Source organism: Syngnathus floridae, chromosome 1 (genome assembly GCF_059516105.1).
Source record: "Syngnathus floridae isolate MCC-2025c chromosome 1, RoL_Sflo_1.0, whole genome shotgun sequence".
NCBI classification, from domain to species: Eukaryota; Metazoa; Chordata; class Actinopteri; order Syngnathiformes; family Syngnathidae; genus Syngnathus; species Syngnathus floridae.
The window spans coordinates 14,184,802-14,201,536 of NC_142413.1; the positions used below are offsets into that span (position 1 = coordinate 14,184,802).

Genomic DNA, 16,735 nt, shown 5'->3' on the forward strand with positions numbered 1-16,735 from the left:
ATTGCAACATGTTTTCAACCGAAGATGACCAACTTTGACTTTTTCTTGATTGCCACTCTGCGGCAAATGTTTCTTCTCTTATTCCAGAACAAATGTTAACGTAAAAGAAAAAAAGAACGAAAGAAAAAATCTGTACATACTTAAAAACCAGGGTAGTCTAAAAAGCTGTAAATCTTGTGAGCACTTTTGAGCGTTGTTTTTTTTTTTTCTCTCTCTCTCTTCCTTTGTAAATACTACTTACTAGCATTTAAAGTGTCCGGGTTTACATGTCTGGTTATAGTGCAATATATTTTGTATGCAAGCAGTTTCAATAAACAAAAAAATGATCTTCTGATAAGTCTTGTCTTGTATTTTTAAGTGTACACCGATCTGCAGACTTGCATTTTCAACAACACGTTCTTGTTTTTTTTTTCTCTTTTTACTTGCCAGTCCATTTGCTGAGCTGTGGTTGTGTTGGCTGCTAAAAATGTTATGTTGGCTGACAGTTCAACAGCTGTAAACAAATCACTCACCACCTTCCTCGCTCTCTGTTCTCCTTTTTTGTCTCGGTCTCAGTCAGTAAAGGACAGAGCGAGAGGCAGCCTGTCTTCAGGATCTTAAAAAAGTCCTCTTGATCAGACGATTAGATTGCACATAATGCTGAGTCAAAACTACCAGAGGTAAAAAAAAAAAAAAAAAAAAAAAAGCTTAGTTGTCTGACTAAAAGTAACAACAATTTAATGTAACAGAAGACAAGATTAACTTTTGATTATATATCAATAACAACACCTTGAATACTGTCCCTTTTTAATGAGGAATGTGGCCTAAAATACCATATTGGTAATGTGAAAATAATGAGTCAATGGCTCCAAAATGTACGTGTCCATCTCGATTTCGGCCCACTTGCTTTTCCATAGATGAGTTAAAATGCCAAGAAATGAGCAGCCTACATGCAGCTAAGGTGCAGGATCTGTCATGAAACGGGAGTCTGTCATTGACAGATTGACAAGGTCAATCAGTACTGACCTGCTAAGTGACAATTCTGCCGATGGACAAATACCCGCTTTTGTCGATGTAGTACGTCAGTTTCTTGAAGTTGTCCATCTTTTGCCAATAAATGGACTGTCAGACTGTCAAACTGTCAGCACTGATTGAATGCCCACCTCTGTTTATTGAAGTTGTGGTCACATCAGCTGACCTCTGGTGGGAGGGTGCACATTGTTGTGTCACAGCACAGCACAGCATAGCACAGCACAGCAGTAGTAATGTTCTGTACACTGGTTTCTATATACTTGTACACCCCGTGAACCTCGTAAAGATAAGTAGTTCAGATTATGGATGGATTGATATACTTGTACAATGTATTGAGTTGAAAACTTTTCTGATAAAGTTTGTTGCAAAATTACGCCCCCCTCCCCTCCCCAAATATTCTCTAATGCGTTCTGAACGCATTCATTGAAAAACAATTTCAGTGTCACACTCTACTATGAATTAAAAAAAAAAAAAAAAAAAAAATGCAGTATTGGTTAAAAACCACGTGGGGGAGTCGTGGTGCTGTCTCTTCAGGTCTTCTGTCTCCATCTGAAACTTTCACGTCCTAATATTTATTATTGCTGCATTATGAACCTCCTTATTGCTATAAATAGTAGTCGGTAAAATTATGAAAACCTGCAATGATTGTGTTGGGATTAGTTCAATTGAAATCGAGAGTTTTAATCATACCCTTGTCATAATGATATCTTATTTCAATGTCTTTCAGGCTCGTTTTATCATTTTATGCACCAGTAACTCATCCCTGCAATTTCTACATTAAAATCTCATCACTTTGCTTCTCTCTCTCTCTCTCTCTCTCTCTCTCTCTCCCCCTCCCTCTCTCTCTCTCTCTCTCCACTCTGTCTGTCTCTGCTCTCTCTCCACTCTGTCTTTCAAGGTCTGACCTAGTTTTGGACAGCCACCACATCATTCACTCACACACACACACACACACACACACACACACACACACACACACACACACACACACACACACACACACACACACACACACACACACACACACACAGTTTGATGCTTAAAACACAAAGGGGGTGACATAAGTGTGTGTAATACATGTAATATAAATTGTATTTAATATCAATGAACTGACTGTAATGTATCAAGGTGGTGGCCACAATGCTTGTGGTCATTCCCATGGCATTCTGAGGTTAAATGATACAATTCATCTGAAGATAGAGGGCAAAGCAGCGGAGATCTGAATTCCTAAATTCCGCCGTGTTAAATAAGATATTGTTGTCTCCCCTCATCCTCTCTGTTGGAGCCTGCTGTTTGTACTTGCAGAGTGTGATGCAGAGTAGTGTTGGCATGTTGCCTTAGACCACATACACACACACGCACATGCACACGCACACACACGCACACACTTTCTCTCTCTCCCTTTTTGGTTGTATGCACACAGTGTTTGCCACACTGCCTGCAGGCTGCAGCACTTCCTCAAATGTTATTTTGTGCTCCATTTTGACGCGTATGTGTTGATCTGTTGTCGTCTTAAAATCATGCAAGCTTTTGCGTGGAAGACAGTGATGTCACACAAAGAAGCTACAGTTAGAGCGACCGCCACCACACATGCTGAGTGAGACGTTTGGACCATCTGGTCAATCATTTCTCAAGGCAAGGCGTAAACAGTAAAACGTGCTGCTGGGCACGTGTCACAGCAAGTGCATGATGGCAGTGGAGTCGAGATGGTTTTCCACAAACATTTAATGACACACTTGTTTTTGGCCTTCTCTGAGATGGTGGACTTACAAGCTTGTAGACATGGAAACATGAGCAGAAGAGAGAGCTAGAAGAGTCGAAAAGAGCTAATGGCATTCAGTATAGGAGAAAATTGGCAAAAGACGGACGAATTCAATGGCAGCTCGGTGGGACGTGAGAAGCACATCAACCTACAGTTCAGTGGTCTTGGCTTTATATTATATCATATATTATTATTATATCGCGTTATAGGCTTCACATCTCCTAATTAATATGATGTAAAAGTTTGAATGAGGCTTAATCAGAGCAGACAGGACATTAAATGCATTCACATTATAGTTACAGATATAACGAGCTACGGCTATATCAAGAAAAAAACTTTGCTTTTACAAAGAAAAGAATACCTTTTTTCTGTGACAAATAATCAGAAAGGAATGTTTTTATTTTGGGGTCTACATTTTAACAAACTTAAATCATGTCATGAATAGATGTGCAGAGTTTTCCCGTTAAAAACTTTCCGTTTTCTATACATTGAGAGTCAGCAATTTTCCCAGTGATTGACCTTTCACTCAGTGTAACCTGGCCCTCCATGAGCATGCTTTATTTGGACCTCCAGGGAGCCACCATGACCTCCACTTGCAGCAGCCACAGAGGGAGCCTGCTGCTCTCGTTACTCTCGGGGGCCCTCTGGTGGCCAAAGTTTCGTGAGCTTGGAGTAGCTTGCTGTTTTGCTCCAACTCAACATCCGTGGTGCCCCTTCTGGCCGGAGGTGGCAAAAGTATTCACACACGGCGCAAGTACAGGAACCTGTCTAAGGAAATACTTCACTTTAAAATCATTATGTTCAAATCTCCCATGGCTTAGATAATGTCTCTTTCAGTCACGGAGGTTGACGAAGAAGTATCTTTTGACAAAGTAAGAAGTTGAAAGTACGGATCTTTATTCAAATATAGGGACAACATGTTGAACACTTGAAACTATCTGAAAAACAAACAAACAAACAAACAAACAAACAAACAAACAAACAAACAAACAAACAAACAAACAAACAAACAAACAAACAAACAAACAAACAAACAAACAAACAAACAAACAAACTACTAGTTGTCCCCAGACCAAATGTAACCACATATTGACCACATTATATGGATCATTATTATGTTGGAATATTTCAGCAGGCTGGCTTGAATTAAAATAATTCATATCATGATCCGAGCTTCTACACAGAATCAAACAAATCACAAGATGTAGAAAATATCTTAGGGTGTCTGAAGTGTGGAGGAGGGGGAGTCGTGAGAGGTTCTGGGACTCAGTCCGATATTTAAAATGCTCATTGTGACAGGATGAACAAAGCATCTTCTCATTTCACTCGATAGGCTTTTATACTTAGTGTCACTACTTTGAATCTGAAAGCTTCATTTACTCTTTCTCCCAACGTGGTGACTATCTACAAAAAAAAAATCACCTTTTATGAATGTGTATAAATGTGAGGTGACTCATCAGAGTATTAATTTTTACAGTCTAGAACAGTGCGTCCAGATGAAGGTACAACAATTTAATTGTTTTTCATTCAACCTTTTGTTCACCATAGATATATGTCTTTAAAAAGAAGACGTTTTCGTTGTCTTTTTTTTGCAGTTTGAGTCAGTCTTGTATGCGTGCGGGCTCGCGTGTGCGCGCGCGCGCGTCTCCCCTCCCTCCCTCCCTCCTCTGCCTTGCTGTCAGCTTGCCTCGACCACGTAGCAGATTCCTGGCAGAGGCAGTCGCTTGTGTCTACTCTCCTTCTCACTCCCTCTCTCGCTGGCTGTGTCTCACGCACACACGCGTACACCGCGTGTGTCACTTGCCCATGTAGAACCACGTAGCACCAGCATTGGATTCTGATCAGCCTCACAAAGCCAGCAGGAGCCTGTCATGGATCTTTTCGAACTGGACTTTTTCCGAGACTGGGAGCTTGAACAACCATGGTGAGTTATATCGTCTCTTTTCCCCCCCCCCTGTCTGTCTGCCTTTGTATTTAAATTTGAACACGAAAGCGCCTCAATGTAAGACTTGCAATTTTACGAGTGATGGAGATGAAGCCAAAAGTGGGCTCCGCTTAGCTTAGTCTCTTCCTTTGTGTCACTGATAAAATTGCATGCGTTCCAACACGCGTGCAACACCGGCTTTTGGAGTCTTATTGTGCAATGATGGAATGTTGGATATGCTGACATTATGGCCAGCACAGCCACACACTAATAACACAATTACGCGCACAGATTGTTAACAGGTAGCAAGAAGTTCCACAATGTGTGTTTGCTGTGGCATCACACTGTTGACAGAGTTGGAAGCGCGTCTGGGTGTACATTCATGCAGGCGGACCGAAACAGTCAAGTTGCAATGGAAGGATGAATGGGCATCATTTTTGGGCTGCAGCCCTGAGCGTCCAGCGAGTTGTACAGCGGGGTTGGAAATAATCCATTATGCTCGAGAAGTAATTGCAACTATAATGCAAAGATTTCAGATTAACCAGCACATGAATATTTGCAGTGTGAGAATATTACGCTATAATCTCCACATGTATCAAATGTATAAAAAACAAACAATGTATATATATATATATATATATATATATATATATATATATATATATATATATATATATATATATATATATATATATATATATATATATATATATAATGTTATATTAAATAATATATTTATTTTCTATAACATTACGATTATTATTATTATTATTATTATTATTATTATTATTATTATTATTTTACTCACCATACATAGTAAAGGATTGAGGGCTGTCCGTCGTGTATACACAGTAAGTGGAGTAACATACATGCCAACTACAGTCACAATAATTATCATGCTATTTTGTTAAATATCTCCCAGGCAGTGATTCTTTTTTACAAAAATATAATTAGATAAGATAAATAGATAAAATGGAATTGAATTGGATCATTTGTCGTGCGCTAATTTGTTGTGTGAGGCTACTAAATGTTGTGCCTTTTGTGTTCATAGTCATAAATCCTAGAGTGTTTGAGGAAACAAAAAATCTGATCATGTCAACAAACAAGCAATTTCAATTTACTGTTTTCTTTCGTCTGAAATTTTGCTTACATTAATTAATAGATGTATTACACGTGATGCAATAGCACATTGTCTGACATGTTTTGTCTGTGTTTTTTGTAGACTGTAGAACGAATAATTTAGTGTGATCAAAACTTGTATAGGCTCCTGCTAGTACAGGATTACATTCTAGACAACAACCGGTCTTGGTTGTTGTTGGACAAGAAAAAAAACAAAAAGCAGTTTAGCGTGGCAAGACCAACTGTCATAGGCAGTGATTTAAGTGTATGCATGCTCAGCAAACGCTAAGAAATGAAATAATAACAAAAAAAAAAAAAAAAAAAAAATCAAAGAATATCACTCAGCTGGATTTGTATGTGATCTGAATGCCCATAAAAATGTGTTAAGGAATATTTCCCAGTCCCTAAATAGAAGATATTTTTGGGGGAAACTTCAAACATTGCACGCCAGGTTCAAGGGCTTGAATATAGGCTCTTACTTGCTCCAAATCAATATCTTTTAGTTTCAGCTCTCTGTTTGTACATGAATACAGCAAAAGACATAAGGAAACGTTTAACAATGACATACAGAATTGGACAAGCTCAAAAAATAGTGGCTTGGCTGTAGTTTTTGATAGCACATTTCACTGTCTTTTTATCGGTTAGTCAAGAGTTTAGTGGAAGGAGCATCATATTCTAAATCAGCACATCTCAGGTCAGCCATGTGTTACAGCGGGGGCCGGGGCCACAATAACTTGGCAACAGTGCTGCTGTTTTGGCGGTGTGTTCTATAGCTGGAGAATCTCAGCAGGGTAAAATGACATGCATACACATAGTGCCATGGAAGGCCCTGGAGCAAGGTACTTAACCCCCCACTGCTGGAGCGGAGCAGCTCAGGGCTGAACAACAAGCTCAGGGTGTCTACATGTTGCCCTCGCTCTGCCACCAGTCCATCACACAGTAGCTGACAGCTGCTCCTGATGGGAAACGGGGCTGGCACAGACAACGGCTTTATTCTTGGAAAGAGAATATGGAAATGTGCACAAATGAGCGGTCTGAATAATGAACCCCGTTCGGGTGTTAACGTGTGGGTTAAAGTATGTCAATCACAAGCGCACGATTGCTTGTGCACCGTGTGACATGACAGTATGGACAAATCACAGTCATGAGTCACCATTTGTGCGTGGTACTCCATTGAAATGTCCTAGCCGGGTCCAGAGAAGAGCAGGAAATGAAATTCAAAGCATAGTACAAGTCTCTTTAAAAAAGTGTATTTATGAAGCTTTATTTCGCCAGTTAAGTCAATTGAAAATCTAACACTAGTTCTAGAGCTGGTGTTTACATACTGCATACAGGTGATTTAGCCACAAAGTTTATTTATTTCAATACAGCTCCATCTGCGGAATGGGGTTGCCCGAATGTAAGTGGACAGAAACGTTGGAAGTTAAAAGTGGTAGTTTGCATGGATATAGAGCGGCACTGTTTTATACCAATACAGTTCTGCCTTGACTTACGAGTATAAATCATGACCATGCTTGTAACTCAAACTTGTGTATCATTAATTAATGTTACCTGTTGAAATGAATGGGCATGTCATTAACCCCTTCCAGCACCCCCCGCCCCTCCCCACCACAAATAAACAACAACATACTGTATAAGCGATGACAGGTTGAAGTACCACTGTAATTTGTTTGCCTTGTTTTACATTGTATATAAAAGATTGGTGGACCTCATTGGTAAATGTGGAAACTGTATCTCACTTTTGTCTATTAAGAACAGACGTTTGAATGAAAGGTTCAGATGATAAGGATGTTCATCAAAACATCCCGGCCATAGGCAGTAATGTGTTTGATAATGGGGGCAAAAAAAAAAAAAACGAACAAAGAGGATGATGACAGCTATTCTATCACAACAGCCATGGTGGTTTTGTCACCTGAAGCGTCAAGTTTAGTATCCGTATTTTGCAACCACTCAGCTGAATGAAACACAAATCACATCAGTTCAATTGGAAGCACAAGCCAGTTTTAAACAGTTAATTTGAATCGGTCATTACAAAAGTGCCCTGGTTTCATGTTTCCATTGATGCAATTAACTTTTTGCCAGTCAAGGCTGAAGACTGAATGATGGAAGCATATTGTTGCTGTCCAATAAACTGAATGAATCTCCCCATGATCTGTTCAAGTTGAAGTTATTTTTTATTTTTATTTTACTGGGGGAAAAAGTACAATTTATGAATGTTTCTGTCGCCCTTTATTGATGGTGGCAGTAATTCATGGACTGATCAGGTTGACAGAGCACTACATTACCACAATGACTGACATTACCTGCTAATGTGGTATGCACAATGCATGCATATAAACACAAACAATGCATGCATGTAATGTGCCTCTAATTGATTACAGACACTCGCTTAACTGTTTACGCTCTTGACACATTAGAAGTGTCCGGGGTTAAAGAAGATATTTACCAGAGCTGCAGCTCCCACATTAATGATGCGAAAAGGATGGAACTCAGAGAAATACAAATGTGCGCAGTGTGTTTCTTGGCAACCTTGTCAACTATCAATGAGCACCATTATGAGCACTGTATTCTGATTAAAATAATCATTGGATTTATTAAAAAGTGAAAGCAAAAGTACACGCTCCCTCAAAGTATTCTGTAGATGAGCCTTACACATGCCGGTAATCACGTCTACTGCCTCTTTGGTGCCACAACTTGAAAGTCCGCAAGAAGGATGTGTGAGAAATTGACTCAAGCGCAAACGAAATAATATGCCCCATAGCAGCAAACCGTATTTAATTGTCCAGAGACATTTTCAGTGGGGCAAAAAGGCATCAACAGTCTTTGTGCAACTAGCGCTTTAGCATGCGATATTATACAGTTCAAACTAAAATGAAGACATCTCCAGAGGCAACAAATATGTCTTTCATTAGATATTCATTTTGACATTTCACCAAAACCCTCTTCTGTTTGGGTACATGGCCCATTTCAGTCCACTTTTGTGTTTTTCCATCCATGACTCAAAACGGAGCCACTTACAGTACTCCAGTGGCCATATGTCACACAGTGCCTAGAGCCCACACTGAGCAAGACTTACAACCACCCTATGTGAAGCTTTTCATCACCAAGAGGTGAGTATAAAAGCAGCCGGAATGGTCAACTCTATTAAATGTTGATTCATGTTTTCATCAATTACAGTGAAAGTCTTTGGATCAATTATTCCCCAACCTTTATTGAGCCGAGGCACATATTTTAAACTCGGAAAATCTCACGACACAAAATTGTCACAAAACGTCTATAACATTACTGCTATATTTTGCTCGTTGCTCTGTCAGACTATAAACTGCTTTAATAGACAGATGGGCACATAGACAGTTTACTTATGAGTAAACAATTTTTTCTGACCAGTTAAGTCAAAGTTTATAAGTGAAAAATAAAATTGCACCGTGCAGTAAATCAGTTGACCAGCATCATGGAACCAATGGAGTTCAGCATAAAAATTCCATCGTGTGTACATTAGTACAGGTCAGCATTTACGACTGCATAGGATTATAATTCACAAACTGGTTCAATTTAGAATAAGTATAGACATTGTTCAGTGTTTATTATTTTTATCACTATCCAAACCAATGATTGTAAGTTGAGCTGCTTCTTACTGAGCCTAGCCTTGAGTAATGCCTTTTACCTCGTTCAGTATTAAAAGGAAATTAATGCATCCACTTAGAAGTAAAAAAAAAAAAAAGACTAAGATGAGAAATTGTTTTACAATTGTTTTCCAAATTATTTGATCTCTGTGGCAAGAAGTCAGTCACTCCCATTTCATGTGCACTTTGTGTTTACCTTTCGAAGAATAATCAGGACGCTCTCCTTACTTTTAGTAATTGTGAATAAAACCGACAGTGTGGGTCCCCTCCTTCTCATCGTTCTCCTGCTTTCAAATCTTTGTTGCTCGTGCTCCCCTTCCCTCATCTCACTCCTTGTTTCATTGTCTTGCAATGGGATCTGAAAGCTTTGTATGATTGCGAGAGGACTTCCATTTTATGTAACCTGCTGCTGACATTATGTATCTGGCTAATTTTAGCACGGGAATCAGGGGAAGGTGGCAGAGGATGTTAACTGATGCTGATTGGGATGGTCTGTGCAAAAGAAGTAGGTAATTAGAGAATTGATGTCATATCAACTCGCTATGAATTCCCAGCTGGGCATTTCACAGCCTAAACGTGCATATCTGCATGAAAACACCCTGATTACTGTTATTATTATTGCTTGATTGAATTGTTTGCCTCATCTTTTGCACATTTATTAGTGAGAGTCTAAAAACATATTTTACTGTCTACAGCCCTAAAAGTGAAGTGATAAAGCTATAATACTTCAACATGGAGTTCATTTAGAATGCATGTATTCAGTGTTCAGTCTCACATTCCTACATTCAATCTGCCTTTCGACACTCCCGAGCTCTCAATCAGCACAGTCACACGTGCAAGCTTCAAATCATTCATCACATTGAAATCCGCACCCCCGCTTCGTGATCACTCTCCGTTTGCCAAAACAGCTCCACTTGATGCTACTTCACACTAACATCTACAGCGACTCAGAGGCTGTGAAAGGAAGCTGTGCCTCATCCCGTAACTGCCAAGGATCCCAGGACAAGACCAAAAGAAAGTTCTTTTAGGAAGGAAAAATAAAAATTGGTCTCATACATATGGCCTCGCATCACCTGGAGTCCATCTGGGATGAAAATCTGAAAACCACATAGTTTTATGAATACACCCCTGTGGACAAAAGGACTATGTGCACACATGATATTTGCAGAAATGATGGCTGACAATTCCAACTTCATGCTACCAAGCATCGATTCTTTACAGATGTTTTTCTTCCAAATTTAGGGGATAGGCGTTGTCGCTAAATTTGAGTGAGAGGCTCACAAGCTATGGCCAGGTTCATCCCACACGTGTTCATTGGGGTTAAAGTAAGGCTTCCTCGCACTTTCTTACACTTCAAACTCCAAGTCTGCCACAATGCCACTGCCAGAAAAACAACTGTTCACTTTAGAGGACTTTTGTCCGCGTAGAGCACAACTCACCTGCCTGATTAATACAGGAATCAGATCTCAAGGATAAAGGAAGTGCATGGACACATAATTAGAGCCTTTCTCAGCATGTTGCCATCTCTGAGGGCCTCTTTACTGGCACAAGGCAAATTTGAACTGAATGTTAATGCCAGGATGCGAGCATAATTGCAATGAAAATGCTAACAAAGTGCTGATATGTATGAACCGTGACCTCGTGATGCCAACAGAAATGTCACATCACTTATAGTTTTGAAGGCATTTATTTGGATGTAGTATGTTAACTTCGACCGTTTTATATCTGAAAGAGTCCCTGTATTGTTTTCGAGAAACACTTTGTGGTATAAATACAGGACGGGATCCATGTATATTATTTTCCAATATTGCATTTCATTTTCATGAATTAATTGCCTGGCCCAGCCAATCAGAATTACTGAGAAGACGGCACTATTTCTCTTGATCAATGAGAAGCGCTGCATGATCGGCACTCGCATAGCACCTGCACACACAGATTTCATCTAATTTTAATATTGTAAAACAACAAACAGCATGACATACACTTAGCAGGATTACCCCCCCAAAAAAACAATTCCACAAAACTACTAGAGTAGCGCATGAGACTAAATAGAAGGGGAAATGTAAGAATTTGAAAAAAGGTGTTGCTATATTTATTTTTTTGTTCGTTCATTTGTTCGTTCATTCATTCATTCATTCATTCATTCATTCATTCATTCATTCATTCATTCATTCATTCATTCATTCATTCATTCATTCATTCATTCATTCGTTCATTCATTCAACCGTTTAGCTAAATTAAACCACAAAAAAATTACAATAGTGCAGCATAACTAAAACAACAAGTAATAATAGTGGCCTAACAACAAATGATTCAAAATAGAAGTATTTTGCACAGTATTGGCCAAATTTGACTTCAATTAGCAGTGTGCAATGTAGTTTCAATTAGCAGTGTGCAATGTCGTCATCGTCATCATTTACACCTCAGCAGGAAAGACCATCATGTTTTGTGTCTCATGTTCTGAGAACAAGCATGTCTCCCTGAAGGAGTTCACACACTGTTAGTTGCACTATAGCGTCAAAGCACAGCAATAGGCAAAGTAGATCTGTAGACCTGTAGCTTTTGGAGTGTTTCTATTTAAACTGCTTTATTTTTCGATTTGGAACATTTACTCTTCTACTGTTGTGAGATAAACATAAATAATGCATTCTCAGAATGATTATGATCAGTAAGTAACAGTTAAGGAAGGAACAATGCAGGTTCTTGACCGTAATTAAAATAAATCAAGTGACTCCAGTAATCATGTATTTATAATTTGCTAAAATACCAGCTGGTCTACAGCACAATTGGATTTTATTGAATTCTAAAGTTCTTTCAAATAAATAGAAAAAAAAAATCTTATTCACTATAACAGCAAATTAGTGATGGTCTGAATGGGCGGCATTATTGGCTGTCTGTCTATATCTGCCCTGCGATTTACTGGTGATCAGTCCATGGTGTAGTCTGCCTTTCACCCAGAGTCACCTGGGACAGCCTCCAGCTCTCTGCAGCCGTGAACAGGATAAGACGTTTAGACAATGAATGAATAATTCACCATAACTCATCGTGAGACTGCACAGTGGCTTAGTGAGTTACCTTTAAAATGATTCCAACTAATGATGTGGAACATTCTGATGAACAAAGGATGAGGACCTGTTTAAAACATTTGTCTAGACTGGCGTATATTTGTTGATGTAAAAATGGATTTACGTTTTTAACTGATGGGACTTGAGGTCTTGTATTTGTGGCAAACTACACATAGTACGAACATCATAACTTTTGGAGTCTCAGTTTTTCACAGCTAGTTCTATTTTAGTGTGTAATTACTGCTCCACCGTTTTGATAGCTTTGGGGTAGACACAAAGTGCCATTAGGAGAGCTCATAATTTGACCCACATTCACATGCCACAAAGAGGGAAAATCAAAGTGTAAGGACCAAGTAAGAAGCTCCTATGGACAAAACACACAATGAGCACAATATTAAAGGAAAAATACCCTCCTAATGGCTTATCTTAAATTACAGGAGAAGGCTCATGCGGCACTTGTGACTTTGCCATAAACACGTGGGTGAATTAAACATGATCAAATTCCGTTTATAAGCAATCCTCTGATTAGTTCATTCTTTAAGATTAAGTTTGCGCTCATGTCATCTATATGTCTTTTATATTCCCACTCTGCGGTATGAATGCTGCTGGAAAACTGAATTTCCCCCTACCTACCTACCTACCTACCTACCTACCTACCTACCTACCTACCTACCTACCTACCTACCTACCTACCTACCTACCTACCTACCTACCTACCTACCTACCTACCTACCTACCTACCTACCTACCTACCTACCTACCTACCTACCTACCTACCTAATCTAATCAGATAATTGCTTATAAACACAATTTGTTTTGTGGCATCAACCTAATAGAGCACATTTATATATTTAGTAAAGTATTTATAGGGCTTGTAAATCATTTGTTGCAAATAATCGAATGTTGAAATTAAATTGGAAATACACATTTTGACTGGAATTGAATAACTGTAGTCTGTAATTATTTGCTTCACTTCTACTTTAGTCCCTGAAATAATGTGGTTGCTTTTCAAAAGTAAGATCATCCATATGTGTCTTTGTCATACACTTTGTCATACATTTTTCAGGGAGGGCGGAATGTTGGATGCTTCCTTTCACCATATGAAAAAAAGTACTGACTTCTTGATCAATTTCCTACAAATGTAGCATGATAGTTAAACCAGAAAATGAGTATAATCGTGTGTAAGAGATAAAAATACAGTTGTGATATGTAGTATTTAGATCAACTAATCAAAATTATAGTATTGGGCAGACAACTTGGAGCTGAATTTAGCCCAAGTCCTACACAAAACCAGAATGTTGCGGATATTATGGAATTTCTGGTAATTCTTTGATAGTCTTTTAAATTGGTCTTTTAAGCTGTAATTGCTGTAAAATGAGGATGCAACTAAAAAGGGAAATCCCCAATGTAATATTCCTTTTTTTCCATCCAAATATTATCCAGGTATTTTTAGAGTTCAGCATCATAATATTTAGTGTTCATATTTACTTTTTTAGGCGGGCGTATGACTGTTTGTGCTTTGCAATCCTAACAAAGTGGACACACAGAGTTGCGATTAGTATTCTGACTGTGAGGCTCTTCTAATTCAATCTCCTCATTATGAGCCTTGATAAGGACTCATTGGATGAGGAAATAAACAGTGTGCCCGTTCTTTCGGAGGTGCTCCCACTATTTAGGGTGGCCAACCCACTCGTAATGTTTGCCCATGGACAAAAACTGTTAAGATTTCCAAAACTTGGCTATTGAAGATCACATTTAAAGTTATTGCTGAAAAGCTGGCAAACGTACAAGACACTGGATACAAAATGAACTCAGAACAAGAGAGTTGTGAGTGTGCTGTCAAACAAATCCAATCAAAAAGCAGATCACTCACACTCACAAAGACAAAAGTCTCCCACTGTACTGTTTGACTCCACCACTTTAGAAGAAACACACAGGGAGCTCGAGAGCCCCACAAGACTGCACAGATTAAACAGCGCGCTTCAAATTAAACCAAAATAATAAAAGTGAATGTGAATGCGGCAAGACAGCAAAAGAAAAGCGGCAGTGACACAGAGATGGCGAGAGGCTAATGACGTAGCTTTTCTAGCTGGAGCCAATTTACTGTGAGGTTTCCAAAGGTCATCTCCTACACGGAGGCCTGTCTGTGACAAATTACATTATTTACACCGGCTAGAAAGAGTCGGAGAAAGACGGAGAGTCTGAGAGGAGAGGGGGAGGGCTGCAGGGGATGGGGGTGATATTTGACACTAATTGTTTCACACGGTTAACATAAGAGCCCTCAAGACATTGGTCAAAATTCTCCTAATGATGCTTCTAACAAACACCAGCGCCACATTTCTGACAATGGATCACAGTGTCCTACACACTGCCAAGATGTTGCAATTCTAAAATCCAACATTTAAATTCTGGAATGCATTTTATTGTACTCCAAACTTTTTCTATTGCAAGGACCTTATTAAAACTTTGTTATTCACCGCTAGATATTTTCTCTGGGGAATGCACACTGACCTGAGGGACTTAATGATTCCCAATAATTCAAACTAAAGACAAGAGGAAGGGTCTAATTAGTATACATGGAAAAAGAAACACGCTTAAGCCTCGAAAAGTCAAACTCTACAGAGATGAGAATCTAATTAAATGATGCGCATTGTTTGACTGACAGATGCTCTTTGCTCGCGGAACACAGAGACTGCTTGATTGATTGACAGATGATCCCTGACAGCGTAAAACAAAGTTGGAAGAGAAGATGAACCGAACCAATGCTTATATTTTGGCAAGCTTTGGTGTTTGTTTTACATTATATTTTGTCATCACATACTGTTGTTTAAATTTTCTGCTTTATTTGTTTCATGATGTATGTCTAGAAAGGATCAAATGAAATCTTTTTTACTCCCTTGAAGATGCGAACCCGCATCCCTGAAGACCAGCTATGTACAGTGCGTACTTGTGCACGCGAGTGTGTGTGTGTGCGTATGTGTGTGTCCTGTGGGCTATGCAGAGAAGGAAGAGCTAAAGGGATTAGTTGTTAAATGGTTTGGGATTGTGGGTTTAACAGAAATATTAATATTTTGGAAAGTCCCAAATGAATACAGCATGATATTGTATTAACATCCTCCTGTAGTGCCTTGAACAGAAATACAATTTGTGAACAAATATATAAAGCATCATGAACAGCATTTCTTAGGTGTATGATGCATTTGTATATATATTTTTTTGTCACAATGTAAAATAGTTCATAGATGTTATTGCATCATCAATGTGCTAATGATGAAATGCAGCAGCTCCCATCATCATCATCAGAAAATACTCTTGTCAACTAACGGTGTACTGCATGATATCACCAAACAAATACGCCCCGCCCCCAAATCAAAAACTGACAACCTAACATTATTATAAACGTTAATATTAGAATTTGATGCTGGCAACGCTGTCAGCTAATCTACGTGAACTCTGCAGCTGAACTAACTTGTGACGTCTTCATTCTGCTTGTACAACTTTGAAGCGCAGAACCTCTCGCTCACAGAGACATTTTCCGAAATAATTATAGCAAATTATTTACTTGGATGTTTACATTCACACCTGGTGCTTGGGCAGCCACTCAAGACACCCAACTTTTTATATACATCCATTGAAAATTAAAATTTCCATATGTACCTTTTGTTTATATAGTTATACATTGCTCGGACTGGTTTGTGAATAAAATATAACCCGTGACTATGATAAAAAGGTTAAAAAACATAAGCAAATTGTATATGAAATATAATGTTATTTCCCGTTATTCTATTGGCATATTTATGATTGTTGTGCTGTGCTATTATTATTCGCTCTTAAGCGCTCATATTTATGCGCTCATGAATATTTTCTATCAACCGTGTAAAAAGAGGCAATCGACTGTGAAAGTGAAAGGAAACACTAATGGTTCAACTCTAGTTGATTCACCCTTTTTCTTTCCGTCCACATTTTCCCATCCTATTCTTTATTGGAGTTGACCTCAGAGTTTCACAAACTTAACCTAAAGAGAGATACAAACATGCATTGACATGAGAGAAAATAACAAACTGTGTCTACTTGACAATTTAAACGTTTCACTTTGACATTCATTGGTCAAACAAAAACTTATAGCAACCAGTGTTTCTACAGTTACCATGAGAAAGTAACATTGTTACTTTACTCATTACTTGCTTTAAAAAACAGATTGCAAGTTAGTTTCAGCGGCCGTCAACAACCT

General features: G+C 38.7%; 1 protein-coding gene across 2 annotated transcripts in view; it reads left to right on the top strand.

The window, feature by feature from the left end:
- Nucleotides 1-4,461: 4,461 nt before the first annotated feature.
- aff2 (ALF transcription elongation factor 2) overlaps nucleotides 4,462-16,735 on the top strand; it is a 114,087-nt gene continuing 101,813 nt past the window's right edge. For both annotated transcript variants that reach the window (XM_088385790.1, XM_088385799.1), the window contains exon 1: nucleotides 4,462-4,697. In XM_088385790.1, the coding sequence (XP_088241916.1) occupies nucleotides 4,645-4,697 (53 nt within the window). In that variant the 5' untranslated portion in view covers nucleotides 4,462-4,644. The remainder of the gene's footprint in view (nucleotides 4,698-16,735) is intronic.